The sequence below is a fragment of the Rhodnius prolixus genome, unplaced genomic scaffold (genome assembly GCF_049639745.1).
Source record: "Rhodnius prolixus isolate KJV_2025 unplaced genomic scaffold, Rpr scaffold_4, whole genome shotgun sequence".
NCBI lineage: Eukaryota > Metazoa > Arthropoda > Insecta > Hemiptera > Reduviidae > Rhodnius > Rhodnius prolixus.
Window position 1 is genome coordinate 9,056,538 of NW_027411614.1, and position 27,734 is coordinate 9,084,271.

General features: G+C 34.9%; 1 protein-coding gene across 3 annotated transcripts in view; it reads left to right on the forward strand.

Annotated features, from left to right (window-relative positions):
• The window catches only part of Nha1 (Na[+]/H[+] hydrogen antiporter 1), a 112,962-nt gene that overhangs the window by 46,592 nt on the left and 38,636 nt on the right, over positions 1-27,734 (forward strand). Inside the window, exon 1 of one of the 3 annotated variants that reach the window (XM_074130961.1) lies at positions 24,879-25,074. The exons of the other annotated variants lie outside the window; for them this stretch is intronic. Within the exon in view, the coding sequence (XP_073987062.1) occupies positions 25,006-25,074 (69 nt within the window). The 5' untranslated portion in view covers positions 24,879-25,005. Of the gene's footprint in view, positions 1-24,878; positions 25,075-27,734 lie in introns of those variants that run through there. 3 annotated transcript variants of the gene reach the window in all.

The window sequence follows — 27,734 nt, forward strand, 5'->3', positions numbered from 1 at the left end:
GAGTTAATCAAAGTTAAACAATAGCTCTGAGTATCCAAGCAAACCCATTGCTCGCTCTCAAGCAAACCATAAAAGAGGTGCCCATTTATAGCTCAAATTGTGTCCAAATCCGAGTAATAGAGAATTTCAGATTTACTGCAGTTAATCTCCCATGATTAGATAGAAATGAAGCCGTACTTTTAGAGAAAATTATTTTCTGCAAAACTTTTAATTCAATTGGGTAATTACTAGAACAGTTCTGTATTATCGTTCTTAATGACGGAATACTCCATTTATTTCGCCAAACTAGCACACATTTCCTTATTTTTCCATCGTTTTTAGCAGTGTGTGAATAGAAAAAGATCCACCCTATTTCTAATATCTAGGTCTGTTCTGTATTTTGGTTCTTAACGACGGAAAACTCCATTTATTTCGCCAAACTAGCACACATTTCCTTCAATGAAGCCGTACTTTTAGAGAAAATTATTTTCTGCAAAACTTTTAATTCAATTGGGTAATTACTAGAACAGTTCTGTATTATCGTTCTTAATGACGGAATACTCCATTTATTTCGCCAAACTAGCACACATTTCCTTATTTTTCCATCGTTTTTAGCAGTGTGTGAATAGAAAAAGATCCACCCTATTTCTAATATCTAGGTCTGTTCTGTATTTTGGTTCTTAACGACGGAAAACTCCATTTATTTCGCCAAACTAGCACATATTTCCTTATTTTTCCATTGTTTTTAGTAGTGCTTGAATAGAAGAAGTAAGAGTTTTGTGCTAGAGTTAGTGTGATACTCAATGAAAGATCCACCCTTGTTGTAATATCTAGGGCCGTTCTGTATTTTGGTTCTTATTAACGGAAAACTCCATTTATCTAGCTAAGCTTGCACACATTTCTTTCAATGAAGCCGTACTTTTAGAGAAAATTATTTTCTGCAAAACGTTTAATTCAATTGGGTGATTACTAGATCAGTAACATGTTCGAAAAACAGATTTTTCACACTTTGAATGGCTTAAATACTAATTTTGATGTATATAATTGGCGTTAGAACAGATTTAATGTTCCAAATATATTTTTATTTACAGTATCTGAGCCGAGCGTTTAGAGGCGAGACCTGTAAAGCTAGTATGTATTGTGGTACTTGGGTTCGATTTCCGGTCTTAGGCCTTGGATTTTATTTAATGGTTAATAAAAGAAATTTACAGTAAAGTATGTTTGCTAGCAGCCTCCGTCCACGACGACTAATTGGTAGTTGGACGTAAAGCCCGCCTGAAAAAAATAGGCAATAACTTTACTTCATTTTCTCTTGCGGAAACGTAAATTGACTCTGCGCTAAAAGCATAGTTTTTTTTTTTTCAAATTCAAGGGACACATGTTTCCGTTGAAAATTGAAAACTAAAGTTTAATCAACGATTTCTATCCAATTAATGTAATATCAATAGCGATATTCTTCAGAAACTATGATCAATCGAGGGTGATTTCAATTTAGATTAAATCTGAAAGAGAGAAATTGGTTTGAAATGAAAATATTGTCTGCTGGATAAAGTTTTTTCGAAGGGGGTTTCAACGTGAGAGCTTTTATTTAATTTATATTTTGAACTTTTTATTGTTTATTATAGTTTAGCATCGTCTGGACGTTTGCGGAGAGGCAAATGGCGTGCTTATTGAAATTTGTATAGTAATTAATACAAACAATACTCTTGGGGTTGATAGATTTGTTAATAAACACAATTCATACTTCTGTTTGTTTTCATTTAATTCATATTCAAAACCTCACCATTCTTTTAAGATAACCTGGTGGGTTGAATTCAATTTATTTAAAAAAAAGTATATATATATATTAAAACTGTCCGGTAGGACAGTTGTATAAGGATTGATCGTCAAAAAGTGCACGAAAAAGCGTAACGTTAAAAAACACCCAACTTTGACAATTTTTTTCTCTTTTTCTATAAAAGATAAAATTCCCAAATTTTCTTTAAAATATAGGGCAAACCCTCCTTTATAACTGTAATTTTTTTGCAACCCCCCAGACCTAATAGATTTTGAGAAAAAAGTTGCCGAAAATGAGCAAAAACGGCATTTTCAGAAATTGTTGTTGTTGTTCTTCTTCTTCTTCTTGTTGTTGTTGTTACCTTTTTTGTAAACTACGTAGCGCCTAAACGCGAGAACCGATTTTCATGAATGAGGTGACATTCAATTCGGAATTTTATGTAGATGTGCCTTTTGGGGGTCTCGACGCTGTACACCGAATTAGAGAGGAGTTAGCCCCCTTAATGTAAGGCCCCCTTCAAAATTATTATTACTAATTACTCTGTAAATCATAGCCCGATTTTGATAAAATTTGGTAGGATGATAGAGTTAGGGCTCCCCTACGTAACATTAAAGCGGCGATCTGCTCTTACACTAGTTAAGGGGAAGTATAGCAATCGTTTCAAATTATCGACAAGTGAACTGATTTTCATGAATGAAGTGTCATTCGAATCGAAATTTTGTACAGATTTGCACTTTAAAAGTCTCGTCGCTACGCCTCATATGGAGGGGAGTTTGCCCCACCCAAGTAAGGCCGTTTCTAAAACTATTATTACCAATATTTCTATAACGCTTTGTCCGATTTTGATAAAATTTAGCACGAAGAAGTGATTAAAGCTCCTCTACATGGCTGTGAAGTGCCATCATGCTCTTACACCTACTAAGAGGAAGTACTGAAATCGTTAAAATTATCATTGGGTGAACCTATTTACATTAATGAATTGTCGTTCGATTCAAAATCTTTGCCTCTTTGCCTTTTAGGGAGAAGTACTGTAATCGCCCGTTTATTTTTCTTACTCCTCTTAAAAGGAAGGTCTGAAATCGCAGTTTAAATTTGCTTTTTACGTACAAATACCTTCCTATTTTATATAAAAAGGCTTTCTCAAAAAAATTGTTATTGAGGATGGTTTGGGGACCGCAACTATAATCATTCTTTAAAAAGATCTCTCCAGTGGTAGTTACGGTTCCTACTTAACACCTTATCAGGTTATAATGTTAGAATTGCTTATTCCAAATTTAAAAAAAACAGTAAAGCAGATATGTAACTTAGCAAAATAGACAAAAATGAAAATCTATCCAAAAGGTACAAAAATCTCCTTAACAAAAACTTACAGTTTAAAAAGTTAAGTATAAGGGTTGATTAAACGCCAAAAGGTACACAAATCAGCAAGTACCCAACATTTCATTCAAGCTTAGTTGATATAATTTAAGTAATTTTGCTGCATTAACTTTTCCTTCACATTTTTTAGAATTTATTAGATGTCACAGAACCTTATGCTGGCCATTTTCATCTACAAAAAATTTGTTGAAGTAGCACTGTAGATTGACTGTAATATCTATTAATCTATAATAATCAAACTATTAATTACAGGTTAAAAAGAAAACGTTATAAAAAATAAAAAAAATTACGAGGCTACAAAATTTAAAAACTTTTTTAAAAAAATGCTTACACCAACATACATCAATGATTTCCATTATTTTATTTTTAATAAAAATCGTCTGTTTAAGTTCATTCTTCGATTAAAGTAATTGTTACTTTATGTAGTAGTCAAACGTTTATAATAATAGGTAATAATTATCTGGCTTTATAGAAAATAATATAGTTTTCTTCAATCACACTCTCAATGTAGCTGTTCTTCTCACAATGTTATAATATGTTATGTAATATAAAATAAATAAGTATTGCATACTTTTAGGACAGATAATTATTCCAGTATTTTACTGTAAGTAAAATTAAATTACAATTGAGAAATGAATAATTGTTGAATAATCTACTTGTTATTAACTGTGTGTTATTTGTGCTCACGAATATTTCGGTTAGACGAATTCAAGTCTGAAATATTGTTTTAAATCCTCCGTGATTCAAATTTAAACAGTAGCCGACTCTAACTTTGTCTTTTTCTACTTTAACATGCATGTATAAGATGTGACAACTTCAGAATAAAGGGCATATTAAAGATAAATCAGAAGAATAATAATTATTTGGAATAGAGTTAAAATAAAGTACCTATTTAAAAACGAAGATATAATATACATTTTATCATAATTATAACCAAATAATATTATGAACGAACTGGCCAGCATAAGGGTCTGTGACATCTAATAAATTCTAAAAAATGTGAAGGAAAAGTTAATGCAGCAAAATTACTTAAATTATATCAACTAAGCTTGAATGAAATGTTGGGTACTTGCTGATTTGTGTACCTTTTGGCGTTTAATCAACCCTTATACTTAACTTTTTAAACTGTAAGTTTTTGTTAAGGATATATATATATGTGTGTGTGTGTGTGTGTAATTTAAATGTGGATTTTTATTTCCTTTGCTTATTTATTCTGCAAAAACCAACCTGAGCAAATAAGCCGGTAAATTGCTAGTTATAAAAAAACGCCCAGATAGTGTACTCTCAAAAGCCTGCGGAAGAGATTGAATTGTAATGGAATCGATATCTGGAATTGACACTGCCTTCAAGATTTAGAACATACGACAACCGCAAATCACTCTGTTCAATTTGGGGGAAAAAAAACCTTTGGATATTGTAACGAGAACATACGGCCATTTTAACAAGCAGTATCCTGTCGGTTAGAGCTTTAAAAGTAAAGGCAGAAACAAAGCTTTATGGTTTTGTTAAGCTCTATCAATGCTTTACAGGCAAAAAGCCTGTATTCTTGCATTAATGAAACCAGTTTATTCGAATTGATTTTATTAGTTTTTAACATGTTTAAAGAAAAGTAAAATGCTTGACTTTTTGAACTTCTACGAGTATTGCTAGGAATATCATTGATATTCTTTTAGATTTCCGGATAACTCTGTACTACAAGAAGACACTGTTCGAAGATCTGAAATAGAAGTAAGATAGTAGCAGTTCTTGTCAAGAACTTGATGAGATATTACTTTTCAGGAATATTCAATTTTGGACAGGTTTTGCGCAAACGTTTCGAACTGTATGTAGTTCATCTTCAGTGTTACAAAAACAGAAAACTATTCGTCAGTGATGCAGCTACCTTTTTAGGTTCTATGGCTTGATGCTGCCCAAGTTATTCTTTAAGACCACGATACAGGTAAGTTCGATAGTCGGCGAGGGATCGTTTGGAGAAGTAGGATAATCCAAGCTTTGCTAGAACGACCCAAACATCCAGTTTCGTCAGATAAAATACCCAGAATGAAAAGTCAGGTGACTTGTGGTTGTCCCCTTGCAGTTTTGAAACTCCTACCTTGTTCATATTTCAGGTAGTTCAATCCAATTCGAACAACGAGCTATCCCTATGCTTTTTATTTCATCTTCCTTGGCTCTCATTTTTCCTATCTCAATTTTTTCAAACTCTTCGACTTTTTCTTTCAATTTGATGCGTTTAAACCGCAATTTGTCCACCCCCTTTGTTCAATCCAAACACACCGATTCGTAGAGTATTGTTCATTGTTTTTGGTGACAGATTCATTAATTGAAATGAACTTCACCTTGTGCTGTGATTAAATTAAATTAAAAAAAGGTAGCCAGAGTAAAATCCGGAATCAAATTAAAAATGTCCTTTCAAGTCCCTGAAAAAAAAAGCGTTGAAAAAGGACAAGGGACACAGAGTGTCACATTGGAATTTACAGCGGTCCGCTGGATTAAATTAGAATTGTATGGGGGGGTCCAACAGTATCTAGTTCAACCAGATCGGTCTTGCAGACCAACATATTAGTGTTCTAATTAGATAGATTTAGTACTTATTTATGGCCTCTTTATAATGCAAATATGTAGAGAAGTACCAGCCAGCTCTAGAATTACCCTTACAGATGACCTGAATGTTTCCTCTATACAGATAGCAACAGCGCGCCGTCTGTGACTGACTGAACATGCAAAATAGCCACATTCAAATACAGCACATTATAGAGTTTAATGCTCGCAGATAATTTTCGTTTTTATTTCCGCCGAATGTAAACATTTGGAGTTAACATTTGCACGACTTCCTGCTACAAAAAAGTTTTCATCGTACCTCCATTTTGTTTTTAACTTTGGTTAAAATCTTGCTAAGACTTAAGCAACAAAATAGGCCACTGCAGGAGTTATACTTCACAAAATTCGCCCTAAAACCCATCAATAGTTTATTAATTGATCTTTGCCTATCGCCAATTTCTCTCTCCCTTCATGCTGTTCTTCTGTTTTCTAAATCTGACTTCTCACATCGTGCCGGAAAAACACAGGTTGCGAAAAAGTGAAGTTAGTAGTTATCGATAAACCATTCAACAAAACATAGCCTTAATACTAACACGCAATTTTCAGTTATTAAGGATTAGCCTGCGCTAATGTTTTTTTTTTTTTTAAATCAAATATTGTTACCAGGAATTTTTAAAATTTCAATAAAACAAAACAAGAGGTTAAAGTTGCAGCGCACATTGTTTGGCCGGAATCCAGTTTTAACGATGTCCAGAATGTTGTTCGCTTTTTTTTTTTCTATTTATCTATTGGCTGTTTGGGGTGCGAATGAGGTGTGAATTGTAATTGTTAATTAATTTAGATTTACGTTAAAGTAATAATAATTTAGTTTATAAAGAGAAAAGAACAAAAACCTATTTCCAAATAGTTCTTAGAATTTAAATGCACTACAGCGGATGCTTAAGAATTTGATTGTTTGTTGAATACATCTAAAGCCCCAATGCTAATGAAAGACATGCGCAAGAAAGCTACTCGTCTGAAGTGATTCTTGCGGCTTGTCGTTATCAGATTCCAAATCAGTTCTCTATCCATTTATCTGAAAGAGAAGATTGAGTCTGCCAAGGAAAATGGTGCTAGCAATCTTTAAATTTCCAAATAGAAAAGGAAAAAAAAAGGTTACGTCAAATTCTTAGATTGTACATTAGAAGAGTACTCAATCTGAAAGAAAACCCACAATCCAGGCGATCTTTGACTTCAGAAGTCTATCTTTTTTTCAGGCTAGAAAGTCTGTTTTGCGCCCTCTTTGGGTTTTACAAAACCTTGTTTAAGTCTGTGGTCTCAATAAGTAGGTTGAGATCTAATTTCACAGATTGTAGTCGAATATCTGTACAGAATCAATATGAGTTCTTGAACGCTGTGTGCTGAGTGCAATGAAGAAGGAGATCTTAAATATGTAATCATGACAAGACTATTCTAGACAAGAGAAGTAAAGGAAATGAAAGCTCAATACTTTATACAAAAATTTAGTGGTACTCTTTAATTGGAGGACAATATTAAAACTGTCCGGTAGGACAGTTGTATAAGTGTTGATTGACAAAAACTGCACGAAAAAGCGTAACGTTGAAAAACATCCAACTTTGACAATTTTTTTCTCTTTTTCTATAAAAGATAAAATTCCCAAATTTCCTTCAAAATATAGGGCAAACCTTCCTTTATAACTGTAATTTTTTGGCAACAACCCAGATTTAATATATTACGAGAAAAAAAGCAAAAACGGCATTTTCAAAAATTGGTTTTGTTCTTGTTGTTCTTCTTGTTGTTACCTTTTTTGTAAACAACGTAGCGCCTAAACGCGTGAACCAATTTCCATGAATGAGGTGTCATTCGATTCGGAATTTTATGTAGATGTGCCTTTTGGGGGTCACGACGCTGTATATCAAATGGGAGAGGAGTTAGCCCAAGGTAAGTTAGGCCCCCTCCAAAATTATAAATTACTAATAACTCTGTAAATCTCTGCCCGATTTGGATAAAATTTGGTAAAATGAAAAGGGTTAGGGCTCCCCTAAGTAACATTAAAGCGACGATCTGCTCTTACACCTATTAAGAGGAAGTATGGCAATCGTTTCAAATTATAGACGCGTGAACCGATTTGTGTAACTTTTGGCGTTTAATCAACCCTTATTCTTAACTTTTTAAACAGTAAGTTTTTGTTAAGGAGATCTCCTCTAGCATTATCTACTCACTTATATACTATAATCCGTGGTAGACTGTACTTAAATATGATCGTGTTCTTGAATCGGTGAAACTAAAAAGTTCTCAAATACTTCCGGCCGCATCTTATTTCTCTTACAAATTATCCTCCTATTCCATCTGCTAAAACGCGTAAAGTAGGGGAAAAAAAAGAGAAGGAAAATGAGACTATATCAGTTAAATATTTAACACTTTTCGCCTTTCTATTACTGCAAATGAAAATTGGTAACATTTGTCATACTATCAGCCAAATGGTCCTGGACTGCAAAGTTTTTAACTGGGTAGAAAAAGTTTGCCGAGTGCAAAGGTAAAGATTTATAGCTAGTGCTGCACTTTATTTATTACAGCGTTTTATTTGGCAAAGCGGTGACTCCGTTCTCTCCTCCAGAATGAGGGTTATAATTTACCATGTCCGTCCACCTCAATGTCGAGAGGGCCGGCACAGCAAGCACATACACGGTCATAGCGGACAACCGCTACAGCCTAACCTCATTAACGTTTCGACTACACGCTTTCCATGAAGTATTAAACCCCATTTGATTTCTGGTGTTCTAACCAGAAAACAGAGGCACTAATTTAACATGAAAAAAAAAAAAAAAGAAATGCCTGAACTCTAAAATTTTACAGACGCACAGTTGGTACATAGATTTCTGTTCGAATTTGTTCTACGCATTTCCGGAAATTTCAAAATAATTAGCATTTCAAAGAGACTTGATCAATTCAAATGAAATTTAGGGATAAAATTAAATGTAAACAACCTCAGCAAATCTACTGTTGTGAGCTCAACACGCTCTTTTGGAGTTGCAGAGATTAGGAGGTGTGGCTATTAAATAACGAGACTGATGCTGCCACAGAAAAACTATGCCAAATCTTAACGACCGACAGCTGTGCAGCGTAAAGCCTTCTCTTTCGATTGCAGCGTCTCACGTGTTTTTAGAGAAATCTGTCTGACCGGAACCGTCGTTTGTGTAAGAGGTGTTAGTTTCGTTTTGCCGAAAACATGATACTACACATGTAGTAGAGCAACGAATTGTCGTGAAATTTCACATGAAACTGGGTGAAACCGCTATTGAAACTTGATCTTTTATTAAAAGAAGTTATTGTGGTATTTTGTGCCAAGTCATCCCTATTGGGTTTTTGATCAGATTTTAGGGGTCCAGTAAGCCTCACCCTAGCAAAGAAACGTAGTCTTTCTTTCTCTAATCAGGTATCGAATCGTAGTCAATCAAGTTTTTAAAATTGAGCAATCAAGAGCATGACCATTTCCTCTACTCTCTAGACCAGCGATTCTCAACCAAGTTGAAGAGGAAGTCCTTTTTGGGAGTGAAAAAAGCGTGAGTAGTTACAAATCAAGCAGCAAATATTCTGAAAAAAGTTGTTCGGACAAACGGTGAAATGCTGGACTAGATTAATGGTAGTTTTATCTCGTATCTTTTTTAAAACGCTCACTTTTTTTTTTTTTAAACCACAACTGCGTTCCTTAATTTCGTTACAAATGTTCAGCGGGAATATTTGTAAACTAGGGGTTCAGTATCCTGCCAACAATCAAGGAAACATAACAATTCCAGTATCTTCTTGACCATGTTTAGGAGATGTGAACCAAGAAAGATAATTACATGCTATTAGAGAGAACAATTACACAGGTCTACAGTGATTTTGCTGTTTTGAGTTTTTGAATTACATTTTAAAGTAATATGCATGTCCTGATACCAAGTATGATACCCGTTTACTTGTATCGCTTCCATTTTTTTTTTAGTCATAGTCTTAATTTTTTAGTCTTAGTAGCGTTATTGCATACTTCACACTATCTTTTATTTTTAATATTGTAACGAAGTTGACCTGAGGAGCCTGGCAAGCCTTTATAGATGTAACCAAGAAGTTTTTAGGAAACACCAAAGATCCTTACTACGCAGAATTAGTACCCACAATGCTTGAGAAATTCAGAATTCTCGGATGCAACATGAGTCTTAAGGTGCACTTTCTATTTTCGCATTTGGATGTATTTCCTGAGAATCTGGGTGCGGTGAGCGAGGAACAAGGCGAACGCTTCCATCAGGACATCCGGGAGATGGAACGACGGTACCAAGGACGATGGAGTATATCAATGATAGCGGATTACTGCTGGACGCTTCAAAGAGAAGACTCTGCATAGTGCTGCACGAGAAACGAGACAAATCTCGGTCTCGGTACCGAGACCGAGACGAGACTTGAGCAACCGAGACCGAGACCGAGATCGAGACATGATATATATCTCGTCGAGAAATCTCGGTCTCGTCTCGGTTTTTCAAATATTAAATTTTAGCTACAAAATTATAAAATTGTGTTCTTTATTAATAAATAATCATTACAGCTATTGAATTAATTATTAAAAGATACGATTTTATTATATATATTCAATATTACTACATCTATTTGACTTCGAATTACATAAGTAAAGTAAGCAAAGTAAAGTAATCGCCTATTTTTTCAGGCGGGGCTTTACGTCCAACTACCAATTAGGTGTCGCGGACGGAGGCGACTAGCAAACATACTTTACTGTAAATTTCTCATATTAACCATTAAATAAAATCCAAGGCCTAAGACCGGGAATCGAACCCAGTACCACAATACACATTAGCTTCGCAGGTCTCGCACCGCTCGGCTACCGTGGCGGCCCCCTTCAAATTACATAATTTTTACATAAATTCACTAAATTTCACTATTCATATCATTCATTCATTTAATTTCATAAATTTCACTATTAATAATCTAATACTTTGAACTTTGATATTATTTGAATTATATTTTAGAATTTTGGAATTAGTGAATTTGAAAAAAAAGACTATCTATGCACCTAAAAAATATTGCCACAAATTTTCGTTTTTAAGATACACTTTGCCCAAGCATTGATACATAAAAGAGCTTTTACTGAGTCAGAAGTTAGAGAAGATCTTCTATTGGTCATTATCATCGCAGCTTGCGAAAATAATCTTTCCGATGGCACTGAAGTTGCACAGATACTAAAAATATCTTTTGCCATTCTAGACAAATTTTTGAAGGAATTCTCAAGTGTTTTCCACCATTCTAAAATGTCAACGTCCAAACTGGTGCTTGGTCTAATTTGGTGTAATTAATTATTTCTGTCTTCCATGCTTCGGTGATATTTGCTGATTTTTGAGCAAATGGTGCAAAAATATTGATGCAGTCGTCGTCGTCGTCAAAAGGTGAATCATCAGATTCTTTATCTTCACCAACAGCCATAACTAATGGAGCGGGAAGTTTGTTGGGAGGTGTATTTTTCATTTCACAAATCGACTTGTAGCAGGCAGATATGTTATTTGGGTCTTTCATTTGGCGCGTTTTTAACATCTTTTTGAAATTATATAAAGATATATAACAGTAATAGTAACATATGATGCATTGAAGTGTAAGTAGTTGTCTTCTTTTACACACATTTTCATTACCAATATATAAATTAAAATAATTATTAGAAAATAATAACATTTTTTGAAAAGATTATTAATAGCAAACCGCTTTTAATACTTAAACAAAAATTCAAAAAACCGAGACCGAGATATCTCGACGAGACCGAGACCGAGACCGAGACTTGAGCGACCGAGACCGAGACCGAGATCGAGACTGCATAAAGTCTCGCCCCGTCTCGGTCTCGTGCAGCACTAACTCTGCAGCAGGTCATAAGAGAATTTCCAAGAAAAGATCACTGGAAGGCAAACGAAAACGTTATTATTGATTAAATAACATTCTAGTCAATCATTTCCAAGTAATACAACCAGCATTTTAATCAAAACTGTATCAACATTTGAAAAGAAATGAGTATTTTTTGTAATTAACATTTAATTTTTCATTCTCGATTTGTACAAAAACCTGATGTGGTAGGAGAAAAGGGGGGTTATTTTTGAAAATGGCTGTACTCAATTGTATATAATCACTTTTCAGAAGTAAAACAGCTCTCAAAAAGTTTCATTTTGTAGACCTGTGTTATCAATCATATCAATTTATAAATTATCTTTATGAGATTGAAAATGATAATATCAAGATTGCTCTTGTCATTAATTCATTTCACAAATACTTTCACAAAAGGGCACTTATACCAAATAGTTATTAATGTGAGGATTATTATAGCGCCGAAAGTGATTCTTTGTTTTACTTTTGTAAAAATAAATTAAACTAGAATTGATAAAAATCAAATTAGTTTGGAAAAAGCTAGCCAATTAGCTAATAAGTTGGCTAACAATAAGTGTACAAGTGGAAGAGTGCTTATGGAAAATTATGACGATTTTCGAAGTAAAGCTGGTCTACCGGCTGTGGTCCAACCACGTCACATCAATCAACACGTCACAGCTGTTTGGAACACGTGTAGCTTTTAGCCAGTGCCACATATATCTGTCACTCGGCTTTTTAGCACACACACAGTTTCCGTTGGTACACATGCAGTCAATATCTACTTCCTCCCTCCTCCCATTTTAAGTTATCTCTTGCAGACTGCAGAATTTTTCATTGGAATTTCCAATAAGTGGCTTTACGTTAGATGTTTTAAGACCCTCCGCCTATTTAATATTCTTTTTCTAAATTCTCAGCTACAGCTAATTCCAGAAAATACCATCTTTACGTTCAAGGAATAAATTTAAACAGCTGGCCTTTAAATTATGGTCGAGTGCAAGTTCTAGAATAAGTTGCCTTTGTGATTGCTTAATGTATAATGTATAATTTGCCATATTTTAGTTTAAATATATTAGTACAAGTTAAAACTTATAAAGGTTAAATGAGCTTTGCGGTGCGAACGTTTGAACAAGAAGCTTTTGGTGTTTTCCGTTAAATTAAAGGATTTACAGGTCCAATTATGCGGGAAAGCTTTCTCACCCAATTCCAATTAGACTGATTAAGAGCAGCGAGTGAGAGAACCACAATTCTGGAGCTCTAGAATGAGAGAATAAGGCCAAACTCAAGGACCCACTTACGGTATAAACATTGGCACACTGTTTCTGCTTTAGTGTGTGGGTGTGCAAATTAAAAGCATCCCATACCATTGTTTGCAAAGGGAAATTGCGTCCAATCTGAAGATGAAAATTGTATGTTCGTTAGCTATTTAGCCGACGAAAAATATAGGATTGTGTCGATTGTTGATTGATAAGTATAAATAATATTTTGTAGTATTATACGGATTAAACACAGATCCCTTAAGATAAATAGGCTGCATAATCACTGTAACAGATGGGCAACGATAAGGATCCTAAATCTATCCCAAAATAATAATTTACAGGTAAATAAAAAACTCCCAAGTCCTCGTGCTGTGCTGCGTGATTGCAGCAGATATTTACGAAGAATCTTATAAAGAGTAAATAAAAGAGAACATTATGGAAGGAATGAGTGATATAAAATTATGAATTGCGTATGAGCAAACTCACAAGACTTTTCTCTGACCGCTACCTGTTGTTATCTTGAAAACTATGATTTTTACCAAACAGTAGTTACCTTAAAATTACACAATACATTCTAATGGAACTATTTTTAGAAAAAATCTAATGGTCTAATACCTGTGATGGCGAACCTATGGCCCGCGGGTCAGACACTGACCCGCGCAAGCTTTTTCACTGACCCACAATTGCTAGGCAACCATTTCTTTGTTTACGCGGGGTTGATTTAGATTTTCTAATTGTGGTGGATAATTTATATTCTATCTGTATTTTTTTTAATCACGCATTGACACAAAAGCAATTTAAATGCTATCTATAACCTTTAGTTTGATCATTACAGTTCTAAAACGCAAATGACGACAAAAGCTTCTGTAGTATTTGAAATAAAGCAAAAGTGTCAAATAAAATGTATAATTTTACTCATATTTTGTTTGTGCAAAAAAATCGACAACCCAAAGCAAATAACCATATTTAGATTTTTCTTCAGATAAAACACACTTTTGTAAGGTTTTGTTCAGTTATGTTTAAAAAAGAGACTTCCATAGCACTTGTTTCGTCCCGTTTTACCCCGTTAAGCCAACTGAATTTTAAAGATGTTTAGTTTTGAAAATATTCAGTTTAAAATTTTTAAACTTAACTCTTGTGAAAATGGGTTTTAGTGACCCAAGAGCTAGTACAGGAAAAAAAATGAACAAAAAGGTTCGCCATCCCTGGTCTAATCTAACGATAGCTGGGCGGCCATAGGCTAGACCCGCAAAGCTGAGATGTATTGCTGGTTAGTAGGTTCGATTTCCCCGGTCTAGGCCTTGGATTTTATTAATTGGTTAAATAGAAGGAGTTTGCAGTAAAGTATGTTTGCCATCTGCTTCAGTCTACTTTCACAAAATCGGCAGTTGGACGTAAAGTCCTCCTGAAAATAAAATTTCTTATTATTTACAAATACTTTAAACTCACTACAATACTATTATTTGTATGTTCTTTTTAATAGAATATCAGTTCTGGATTGTAAATTATCACTGTCATTTCATTTTTTTTAATTCCATTTTAATAATTATGTATAACAAATGGAATGTACAGTGCATACGAGACATGTGTAAATATACGGCCTTTGGTCAGGGTTACTGGCCTGATTTGAAAGAAGAAGCTTACGAGGGTCGTTTGAAAAGTCCGTGCAAAAATAAAAACTACTTAATTTTTTGGGGTAAACCTTTTTTATTTTTCAACATAGTCTCCTTTTAGGCTTATACACTTCGTCCAACGCTGCTCTAGTTTGTTGATCCCTTCCGAATAATAGGATTTGTCCAAGTCTGAAAAATAGCCATTCGTTTCTGCAATCACCTTCTCGTTTGAATAAAATCTTTTTCCCGCCAGCCATTTCTTCATATTGGGGAACAAATAGTAGTCCGAGGGAGCCAAGTCTGGAGAATAGGGGGAATGTGAAACGCGTTGGAACCCTATTTCCATTAATTTTGCGACCACAACTGCTGAGGTGTGAGCTGGTGCGCTGTCGTGATGGAAAAGAACTTTTTTGTGGGCCAATCGTGGGCGTTTTTCTTGCAGCTCGGTTTTCAAACGGTCCAATAACGATGAATAATATACACCTGTAATAGTTTTACCCTTTTCCAGATAGTCGATGAGGATTATTCCTTGCGAATCCCAAAAGACAGTCGCCATAATCTTTCCAGCCGAAAGAACGGTCTTCGCCTTTTTTGGCGCAGATTCCCCCTTGGTAACCCATTGTTTAGATTGTTCTTTGGTCTCAGGAGTATAGTGATGTATCCATGTTTCATCCACAGTGACGAAACGACGCTTAAAGTCCTGCGGATTCTTCTGGAACAGCTGCAAACCGTCCTTGCAACACTTCACACGATTTCGTTTTTGGTCAAGCGTGAGCAATCGCGGCACCCATCTTGCGGATAGCTTTGTCATGTCCAAATGTTGATGCAAAATATTATGTACCCGTTCATTCGAGATGCCCACAGCACTAGCAATCTCACGCACTTTCACTCTTCTGTCATCCATCACCATATCATGGATTTTATCAATGATTTCTGGAGTAGTAACCTCAACAGGGCATCCAGAACGTTCATCGTCACTTGTGCCCATATGGCCACTCCGAAAATTTTGAAACCACTTATAAACTGTTCTAATCGAAGGTGCAGAGTCACCATAATGTTTATCAAGCTTCTCTTTAGTCTCCTCAGGCGTTTTGCCTTTCATAAAGTAGTGTTTAATCAACACACGAAATTCTTTTTCGTCCATTTTTTGAAAATCACTCGACTTCCTCGATTCAAACGAATGCCAAACACAAAGAAATAGACCGATCTGGCTGAAACTTGGTGTGTGTTCTTCCAAGAGATGCTACTAACTAAACATAACCTCGATACGCGCCAGTAGTGCTATCTCTCTGACTTTGCACGGACTTTTCAAACGACCCTCGTATACTGTCACAATCGGAATAGAATAAGGAGTCAGAAAAAAAAGAAGCTTACATCTTCATACGTATTAAGAATAGAGTTACGCCAAAATAATCTATTATTCCATTCCTGATTTTCGGCGGTTTTATTCAAGAAAAATAGAATAAATTAATACCCTTTGAAAGAGGGCTGAAACTATGGTTGTGGCTGCGCCGAGCTTGAGAGAATTCATCTAATTAATACCGTGTTTTTAACAACTTAAAAAGAAAAAAAAGTAATGATGGTAGAGAGCACCGGAAAATACTGAGTTCAAAAAGACAGGAAACCGACCAAGCTATACAAGATTTCCCAAAAGTACCAATTATAATTTCTTTTTTGTTTTTAAATATTTCTAAAACTTTTTACCAAAAGCTTACTTTGGATAGAAAAGAAAAGCAAACATAAATTCTGGGTACTTTTCTTCTTTTCTCTCGGAAAATTCAAACAAAAGTTGAGGAAAACACAACAACAACAAGCGGCATTACAGGAGCAAAAGGGAAAAAATTTCCACGAACCAGCAAGAAAAAATAAAAAGTAAAAATAAAAGAAGTTTTATTGGAAAAACTTGTCAGCGCAGATATGTACTGTCAAACTGTAAACTCGTTCTTATGCAATTCGGGATTTGTACTTCGGCGTTCCTCGCTGAGTATTTTAACTTTGCTTGAACTTGTTCGGTAACTTAGCACGCTTTTAAGTAGCTTCTTTTTTCAACTCTGATTCGGTTAAAAGTATTCTTAAACAAAAAAAAAAGGTCTGTCTTAAATTTTTTGTAGTTGTGAGGAGCCAATATCTATTATCAAACTTCTAATCACTGAATTGGGTGATAATAAAAAAGTTTAATTACTTTTGATGAATTTTTTACTAGAGTTCAAAATGTAGCCCATTGTGATAGACTTACAGCGTAGGACGTAGATTATAGATGGCCCCTTATAAGATGTACGTAGATTATAGATGGTTCCTTATAAAGGTCGTAGACTATAAATACCCTTATCCCTAACTCTCATCCAAATCTCTCACGCTGTCTTTACTTTTGTTAGCTTTAAAGCTGCCAATCTCGTTACAGTTCCATTCCATATCTGCTAAAGACAAATTTTTAGAAAAAAATCGTCTTCTATTCTACTCCGAAGACAATCAACTTGCATTGAGAAATGTACTAATGTTTCTCGAGCAAATGTGCTTCCCACCTCAGAATCTATGGGCTCTTGGACTGTAATTGACACTGTGTCTGCCAAATTGTTTTCATATTGAACAAGTGACGAGCCACAGGTGTTTGTCCGGTAATCAGCGCCTCTAAATTTCTTGAACGAAGCTTAATGTACCCGGAGCTTGGCACATCCCTGTCCATAAACTGTTCAACGAGAATGAATAACTTGTTAAACCATCCAGCGTGCGAACAGAAAGACTTAGAGATACTAAAACGAAACTATGATTTCTTACTATTTGCTAGAGACAATGAAATACAGTCCAATCTACTATGTTTCTATGAAGGTTCCCCTGTAGTATATCTTTCAGACGAATTTGTAAAACACCTCACACTAAAACCCTAAACCTGAACTCCGGGCAGAAACATTCTACAGGTGAGCAGTAAAATACGTTCAAACAAATCAGCTACCTAATCAATTAAAACTTGTTTTGTTAGCTTCATCTACCTAGTTTCTTGATAAAACCGCCGTTGCTACGATTCTTACGCAGATAATGAATTAATTCATTCATTATAATTAATCTTACACAGAAACCTACTCTTGCCCAAGTTTATAAGCTGAGGTCATCGTAGAAGCGACCTCACATGAACATAGTTGGTCGGAAGAGTGGGTTCTGCCATTTTTCTCTTTAGTTTGAAGCAAGATTGTGAAGGTGGTTATATTGATGAGAAAAAAAATATGTTTTCGTGACAGAACAAAACTAACTATTTTTAAGATCAAAGATTTGGTTAATGTTGTTATCCCTTGAAAGTACTTATTCAACTGATTAGGGATTAATTGCACTTTCATTATTGTAATGAACACAGAAAATAGAATTTAGTTAATTCCTTCATTGAGAGTTTTGTGTAGGATTCTAAAAATTTTTAGTTTTTGGTAATATCGAAAACCTCCAACGACTAATACATACTCCTTACAAAATGATTGTTAAAGAACTTTATTATTATTATTATTTTGTTTAATTGATTTGAAATTTCCTACTTCAAAGTCAATAAAGGCGTGTAACAAGTAATTCAGCTGACATTATAGGGGCCATCAACCAATGTTGAAGCTCAAAAGTAACATTTAATTACTGACCTCCATCGCCTAGGAAATTGCGCCGCTGAAAACGTCTAATAGTACAATATTTTTGGGGAAATTATATATTTTTTTAAAACTGTTAATTTATTGTTGTTTTTTTTTAAAGGAAAATAAAGGTCAAAAAGATGTCCGTGCTAAAAAAAATCCAACAATTATTTAACGCACCCTCACAGCCTCCAAACACACACCTACGCATGTGCACGCGAATTCATTGAAAACGAAACCTGTACCAAAATCTCAAAAATATCAATATTTATTAATATTGGTCTATTAACCTCATTTCTGATACATTTCCACAAAATTTTATCGATTCTCCTCGCGTTCAGGGAAGTATTTCCTATAATATATATCGTAAAATAAAAAAAAAATCAGGTTAAAATTATTATCATCACATCCTTGAATAATAAACATCAAATAAGATTTCTCTTTTTTTGTAGTAAATAACGAAAAAAATAAATAAGAATTTACCTCTAAAAGTCATGTTATTTAGCGCTATGTTCCCTGAACTTAAAAGGCGACTGCTAATAAAGTTGTTGATTATGGTGTCAATCGAGCTACTCTTTCCCAACTGTGGCTACTGCTCAATATGTGCAGGTGACCAGTTAGCAATGAGTTCACCTGTGGGTACACTTTTAAACCCTTGAATTTTTGGCAGCCTACGTACATCTTGAATATAGCGTCAGTGACTCGCAGTAGTCCCTGGTTTATTCGGAGGACACGGCGAGATCCCTGGAAAAAGAAGCTAGACTACTTTCATTTTTACTTAACAAAGTAAATTAGCTTAGATAAACAAAGAATTAATAATTGATAAAAAAGATTTGCTTTGCAATCATTCTTAAGAACAATATATTGGTTTAGTGACCATAAAATATTAAATTAAGGATTCAACTTGGTTTTCTGCAACTCAACCAACCCGCATACCCACGTCTTGTTTGTCGAAACGTTGGCAAAAAGACGAGTTGTTGTTTTTATTTGGACCGATTCCTCACCAATTTGAATCCTTAATTCTTGAGAACGGTTAAATGTGCAAAAAACACTCTGAGATTGATCTATCCAAGCACCTGTTTTTCAACTTTCTCTTATAAGTCCAAGAGAAAGAAGATAGTATCAAATACATAGATAGATATACCTGTATGCAGGAACATACATTACGATCCTTGAAACATTATAAAAGTATCAATGTACTGATACCAGTATACTCTTCTTAAAGAATGTTTAAGGATGATTAGAATAGAACAAGATGATAATATGCAGAGAACAGAGGGGAAAACCAGCAGTTTGATTAAATTTTTCAGTAATTTATGTCTTTAAGGAATGTTAGGATAATTGGAGAGAATTTCAGTAGATAAAGTTGTCGATCTAGTGTAACTATGGAAGATGTTTATTGGAAGTAATCGCTTTCAGTTAACTACAAGTTTGGGAAATCTGTTTTGCGGTGGTTCAGGTAACTAGATATAATTGCTATAGATCAGATTTCAAGTGTTGCAAGCCACAGTAACTCTGCCACACTTTGCACAGGAGTAGTATGTTGGGGTACTATCATTTTCGATACGCTTCTTTAGCATCTCTATCATCCTTTGGGTGGAGAAGATCAATTCTTAGTCTAGAATAGAGGTTACTGATTTGAGTTGAGAGAACAGGAGTTCTTGTCGTAGTTAATCCAAAGGATCAATGTATTGTCACGTTTTAACTTGACTGTTAAGGATGCGCCTGCGTACAATGAAAAGAAATGGATTTTCTATTTTATGCAGTATTTGCTCAGTTTGCAAAATCTAAAGTAAGATCGCAAAGGTCACATCATCCGCATCCATCTACAGATATAATCCTGATTGAGAAAGTTTGCGCAGAGGATTTATTTGAAAATGAAGTAGAGCGTGGAACCCTAGATCGGAATCTTGAGGAATGGCCCATCTTGCTTCAATGGAAATCAAAATGTTCACCGATAAAAGCTTCAAGATTTAAAACTAATTTTTGGATCCTAACAGGTGGTTTTTAGATGCAATAAACATGTAAATAAACAGGTTTATTAACAAGCTTTTCAGTTATCCAGTTAGAAATATCAGTTAAAGATTGTTTGTTGGGTCCAGCGTTCGTTTAAAGCAAATGTTGTAAAACACAACAAAAATGAGGCGGTTATTCACCTCAGTGTAATCACTTATCTAGTTGTGTCTTCACAGTTTTTATTAGGCCAATTTTAATTTTATTGTGATTCGAGAAATGTACACTGTTTATTGAAGAATTCATTGTTGAGAATTATCTTGTCAATAAGTGATTCAAATGTTTGTTTTGATAACAAACCATAAAAGTTTATGTTATTTAATACACCATTATTGCAAACATTTCTGCTTTAATTTTAGAAAGGAATACTTTAGAATTACTCGTATTTCTTATTCGGGATTATATATTTCTATTTCCATTTTTAACCTTATATATTGTCATTTAATTCTAGATTTCACTGAGTATCCAGGTAAACTAATCACAAGATGGTTGCGAATAGAGAATAGAATATAAACGATATAAATGCTTATCCATCACTGAGTAAAAAATCTAAATGTTTTTTCGGTATCAGCTGACAAAATCACCATTGCTCACTCCTGTGCTTATTAATTAATACAAGAAAACTAACCTAAATAGATTGAATTGAACCAGAGCTCATCACGAATGCTTACAAATTCCTGATAATTCATTTTCTTATTGCTCTTCACCATCTTCACCATGCTAGACAAACATCCTGGCACTCAAAAGTTAATTTAACACTGAAAGACAAAGTGTAGTCGAGGTGGGCAGCCTTTTCATTTCTCAACATGCGATAGATTTACAAGATCTCGGAGGAATATTTTTAATATCCTGGAAAAAGAGGACAAATCTTAGGAATTCAAGGATATAAAGCATTCACTTTGTTTGAAAATGCTTTGCATCCACAATCTTGATACCATAGGGTCCATGAATCTATGGGAGTACCATCCTGATCTCTCACGTCAGCGGATTTCCGATCATTTCTCTGGACTATTTAACAACCTGTGAATCTTCCATTTTTAAAATATTTCAGCTAATAAAAATGACTAGTTCAAATTCCAGATTTGAGATTTTTCTCATGTCCAAAGCCAAGGGAATGGCTTCACTACTAGAAATGGTGGCCGTTAACTTAACTGAACCATCTGAAAATACTAAGTCGCTGTTGCTCTTGATGTTGTAGTTCGAAATATTCTAATCCTTCTGCAAATTGCAAAGAATCGGTAATAATAATATATTGTTTTCGATGAAGATGTAACGGCTGAACAATTTTTAATCCTAAATTGTGTGCGCTTTGAAGAGCTTGCGATAAACGTACGGCATGAAATTGTCCCTCGCTGCGGTAGGTAAACGAGGAGTGTCTGTGTGGTCCGCTAAGTCTGGAGAGGCAAACCTCTTGGGTATCCTCGGAGAGTGTACGTATTGTATGATTCTAATTTATGTCTGCGGTTTGTGCATGTTGTGCTCTGTTAGTTTGCAATATTGGGTTTTAGGGCAGCCACATGGGAATGAGCTGGTCATATGAGAGCGAACTTTCTGAGTAGATTGCAGGGTTTGCTAGCACTTCTTCAGTTCTGTTTTAAAATTAGATTATTTTATTATCACATTAATTTCAAATGTAAATTGGGTTTTTAAGTTGAGCTTAGTGTTTAGTATTTTTACAGCGAGTAGACCGAGATAGGGCTTGGAAACACAAGGTTTTTTTAAACTTTTGCGCTCTTAAAGATTGCACATATAATCGAAAAAAATATACGCTGTAATATGACGTTAAAAAAGGAAAGAAAAGAAAAATCATGAACTGGGATTGAATACCATCCGTCGTTGCGGGATTTGATGAGATTCATTTCCCAAATGAAATGACAACTACCAAACAAACTGTCTGTCGTTCTTACTCACCCCTCCTATCTCATGAAATTCCTCGGATCTATTTCATTGAATCGTAGATATGTTCCTAACTTCTTTTTTTTAATCATTTATTTAGTTACAATCAACGCATTTTGCGTTATAAGCAACAATGATAACAATAAATAACATACACATATCAGAGTGGAGAAGTTACCCAGCGGTAACACTCCAAAAACCTTCTAAATTCTACTGACTCTCTTATTACACTACTCTTGTTCCTAAATTAAATTGGATATTCCGTTCTGCTTGGAAGTGTCTGCTATTTCTTCTGGTTATGATCCGTTTTGCTTGAAGTTATTAGCTTTGAAAACCAAAGCTGTGGAAACGATCTTATTTTTAGAGCATTTATTCGCATAGCTCTTTATTATTCATTCGTGTAATGAATTGCATGTGTGTTTGTTCCGCCATTTCCGACTGGTTTTCTTTGATTTTTATGGCGAGTTTCATTATATTTTCGTTCGTGTGTGATGCTTCCATTTTATAACCCTTTATTAATGGAGTAAGATTTGAGAATTTAAATTAATGAAAACAAAAGTATTTTTTTTTTTTTTTTTTTCACTTTATTAGCCATATTTACAACTACAACTAATGTTGTATCAACTAATGTTGTGCGTCTTCATCAGAGAGGAGATCGCGAGGCCCACTGACTTTTAAGACCTCTAGAAGTGTTGTCTGGAAATGTTCTAGAAGAAAGGTGTTGTTCCAGGGGATTGTGATGTGTTTGAATGTTAAGATGGAATTTTCTGTAACGTGTTTTTGCAACTTGTGTGACGAAAGGAATGTTCAAGTCTGTGTGAATGGTTTGATTGGTGATGTAGAAAGGAGCGTTTACTATAGAGCGAAGAATTTTAGACTGCATGGACTGGATCCTTTGCAGATTTGAGCGTTTGGTTGAATCCCACACAGTTCGATGCCATAAGCCCAGACTGGCTTTAGTATACTTACATATATAAGTCTTTTGTTGTCCAGAGTGAGTTTTGATCTGTTGTCGAGTAGTCTTTTCAGTTGTCGGAAGCGTCTGTTCCTAACATCTGGAAATGTAGTTCTGAATAACTGAAAGTATAGTTTGTTTTGGAACCAAATTCTGGAGAAAAAGGAGAAAAAATGTGTTAACAGTATGTATATTTAGAACTGCAATTACTCACTGTGTATGAGTACCCAAGCCAAAATGTTTTGATTTTTTATTAATTATTCAATTATTAGTGTGGAACCGACAAAACAGAAAAAGTAAAGAAAGAAAATTTAAGTGAACAAAAAACACATGGTCACAAATTAGGCGGGAGGAAGATCTGAATTAGATTTAGCCAGGATACTCTCTGCATTAAGTAACAATTTTGCCCCGTCAGAGTTAACGTTAACTGCTTTGTTTTAGTTGGTGCCTTCTTCTTCCTTGGGTCTTGTCGCCGTCTGCACTCTGGCAAGTAGTTGTGGAACTAAACTGTAGCTCCTTTCTTATACTTTCTACTAATAAAGAAGATTAAACTTTATTCGTTTGAATACACTAGGGTGTTACAAAACTCTGTGCGTTGATAACTTAACAATAAAAAAGAATTGTTAGTTTACTAACTCTAATCTTAATCCTCGAAATATAAACCGCAATATTTAAAAATTTTGAAGCCATGAGTAAACAATTTGATGCCCCTGGTATTAGTTCACAGCGAAAACTGAGTCGCACACTTTCTAACTGAACTACAGTTTGGGGGAATAATTACAAGACAACAAAGGTACAACATACTCGCAGTTTGATGATCAAAACGCATTATTATTTTCAAATATTTGTATTGGAGGGGAGAATGAAACATTTTGCTTGATCTAATGCGTTGATTTGATTGTTATGATTGTCGTGATGGAAAAATCGTTCGGGTTTTGAGGAATGATTTACAATTCCTCGATTCGGCGAATGAGAAAGGTGACACTGCACTTCCTGGAACAATCAGTATGAAATTGAAAAGCCAAGGATGAAAAAGATGGTAGAAGAAAGTCACTTTTGTAATTTTTTAGAAGTGATCTAGACTGTCATACACATCATGAAAGCTTGGATAACACCTAAATACTTAAATTCCTACGCTAAATCGATCAAATCATGCCACCTGATGTAGTATGATGACACCGAACCTAATTAACAATGCAACGTATCGCTAAGCCGCGCAAATATAGTTTCATTCCATTGACAATAACTAATAAAAACATGAGATCTCCCTAAAATAATTGTTTGTACGAGTTTTTATCATTCAATTCAAACGAATTTACATTTTAAGCTTAAAATTTAATGTCGCAGCTTTGAGCTTATTATTTACAAACCGATCCAACTGTCTTGCATAGTATTAAATTTAACAATAACCTAGAACTACTAATAAACTCTTAACAAAAAGCATTGTGAACAAATTTTATTTGCCTCATTAATTATTATAGCTAAGATTTTATTCCCAAGTTTAATAATAAAATGCTGTGTTATCAATTTTTATTACAGCCATTAACAACAACTACAGCTTACATCAAAATTTATATATGTGTTTGTGGGGTAGTTGTGTTTGTACCGTTGTTAGGTTCCCAAATTTTATTAGTTTGTTTGGATAGTGTGAAGAAGATAATAATTAGTGTGGCTTTATTAGAAATGTCAGGGTTACATTTAGCAAGCATTGAATAACCTATCATAACGGTATTCTATCTCCTTTTAATTACATAGCTCGTCGGATATATCTGATACAGTGGCTGTTTTATCTCAAATCTCCAAGGATTAGCTTAATAATCCACGGAGATCGTGGCAGGTATAGTAAAAAGTTATTTCTCTCACAGTATACCTTCACCTAAGTGACAAATATCACCTCCCCTACTTTTAGTCTATAATCTCCCACCACTTCTTCGTCGCTAACATTCTATTCGTGATGAAAATGCAAAAATAAAGTAAGAAAAACAACACACAAATATACTTACATTTTCATTTCATCGTTCCAAGTTCAAAGGCGTTACAGTTATAAATTATCGTAAGAAATTAAACCAGTGTTTGCTCTACAATTATTAAACCTAGTGTTGATGTGATGACCGTCCATGCGTTCGATTCGACAACATTGCATAATTATGATTTTGAAACACCATTTCCGCCGATGGTAAGTATTTTCAATTTGCAAATTGAAACCTTCAAGTATTGCAGTTGAATTGGCCTTTTTAGCCATTAAATTCTCAGACGAATTTGTGTCATTTATGATCGTATCCATTCTTTCCCATCCAAACTAACACTTAAACTCATCCCCTTTATTAAACACTAAATTTTTGAAAAAGTTCATTGTCATGGCATCACATTCTGACATTCTGCAATTCACACAGAGCTTACAAAAAACCTCAATGTAATAATGATAGTAAATTTTAGAATATTCTGAACCTAAACAATCCCCAATGAAAAACCTCCTTCACGTCTAAACAGTAAGTGATTCAAGTTTGGAAGTTGTCCGTGAAAAGCGATCATCTTACTTATCAGCCCTAACCGCCAGACCCCTAATCAGCATTTTAGACGGCCGACAGCCGCACGAGCTCATCCATAAAGATGAATGTTTTGAAGCCGTCCATTTCTGGAAGTTAGATACGCCGGAACCAAGAAAAGAGACGATTCTAATTTGGCCAACCTATCTACTTGTCTCATTTCCTCGACTGTCCATTGAATCTAAGCCAAATCAAGTCAAAACCCTTTACCATTTAGAAAAACAATCTCATTTACTGCTTTCTAAATAGAGAGAGTATAGCGATTATTTAAAATAATTTTTGGAATAAAAAGTTTTTAAAGATACACTGCTCCACAAAAAAAGTGGCGCACTTTAAAAATGCGTTATTTTTTTTTCTCTGTAACTTTTTTGTTCTACATTTTATTTTAGTAAGCAAATATAAGAAGTATAAAGTTACGTGAGGGCTAAAATAAAATAAAAAATGATCTAAAAGAAATGAAAACCTTTAATTTAACAAAAAAGTACTTCTCGGCAAAAAATGAATTTGAAAAAAAAGTATTCCTTCCGATTAAAAAAGGAGAAAAAGAATTTTAGTAACGTGTATTGCTCGGCTTACTGCATCCAATCTCCTCGGCATACTCCTTATTAAATTTCTCACGAAATCTTGTGTTAATTCCTCCCATATCTCCACCAGAGCACCTCGCCACTCTTCTGAGCTCCTGGGAGGATTATTTCTCCATCTTAATCGCCTACCCAGCTCATCCCAAAGATGTTCAATTGGATTTAAATCCGGGCTGCGTGCTGGCCACCTCAAAACACGAATGCTAGTATCCTGTAGATATTGAACAACACAGGCGGCAGTGTGTGGTCGGGCATTATCTTGCATAAAAATAAAATTTTCCCCAATAATTGGTGCATAGGGTATCACATATTGCTGCAAAATTTCCCTCACATACAAATCTGCACTCAAGATTGCCGTGTTGAAGACGTGGAGCTCAGTCTAAGCCCCCATAGAAATCCCAGCCCACACCATCACTGAACCACCTCCGAATGGTAGTCTACCAGAAATATTGCACGGAGCGTAGCGCTCCCCAGGCCTTCGATAAACTCGTCGCCTCCCATCAGTTGCGTAGAGAGCAAAACGGGACTCGTCTGAAAAGAGAACGTTTCTCCAATCGTTCCCAGACCAGTTGCGGTGTTCCATAGCGAACTCTAGACGGGCTCTCCGATGGTCTACGGTGAACAATGGTCCTGTGGCTTGCTTCCTAGAGCGTAAATTCATTTCAGCGAGCCTTCTTTGTACATTTTCGGCACTGTCTGAAACTCCACGAACAGTAAGCAGTGTTTGAGCTGTTTCAGAAGCAGTTGATGTACGATTTCTCAGAGTGTGAATTCTGATAAATCGGTCATCAAGTGCTTCTGTGGCTCTTGGTCGACCCGAATCTTGTCTGCGAGTGCAGAGGCCTGTCTCCTGGTAACAATGAATGGCTCTACGGACGGTGGACTCAGGCAACCCTAACGTTCGTGCTGCGAACCGCTGACTCCGTCCATCCTCAACTAATGCAATAATAAATAATACGGGCCACTTGCTCTGCTGTAATTGAGAGTTTGCAATGCTTTCAGCTTGAAAAAAGTCGAAACGCAACTGTAGAGGTCAATAAATTTATTTACTGTTGAGGTAAAGTTCACGTTGTTGTTTACACAAAAAGACCGAAGGGGATTAAACGAGGAATTGCTTCTCTATTTCCAAGAAACTTTGGGCCTTGATTCGATTAATTGTTCCCTGACAGTTTATGAAAATAATTAAAACTAATGATCTTTCCCCAAAATGTGATAAAACAAAAAATAAACGCTTTTTTCAAAGTGCGCCACTTTTTTTGTGGAGCAGTTTATTTGTTTCCTTCTTACACAAAAAAAATAAAAATATAAAAAAAAGAACTTAAACGACGTTTTGTAAGTTTGCAATTATGATAAAGAAAAGTGAAAAATCTCCGGAAATTAAATAAAACCTGAAATCCGGTCTAGTTAGCTCTGTGCTTGCATTACAAAAATGCCAACTTTGCTGAATATTTAAAATTAGTCTTCCGGTGATTCTCTTTTTTTAAAAAAATAATGAACTTATTTTCTTTCAACTTCCTGTACTAATAATCTCAAAATGATATCACGTGATTGGATTTTTAGAGAACTGAACGTAATCTCTTAAAACATTTCCACAGACCTTTCGCTTGTAATATTTTTAATATCATCTCATTTCCATTCTTCAACTAATTAACTCACAAAAAGTTTTTATCAGAAATTGACTTAACTATCAAAAAAATAGCTTCAGCACT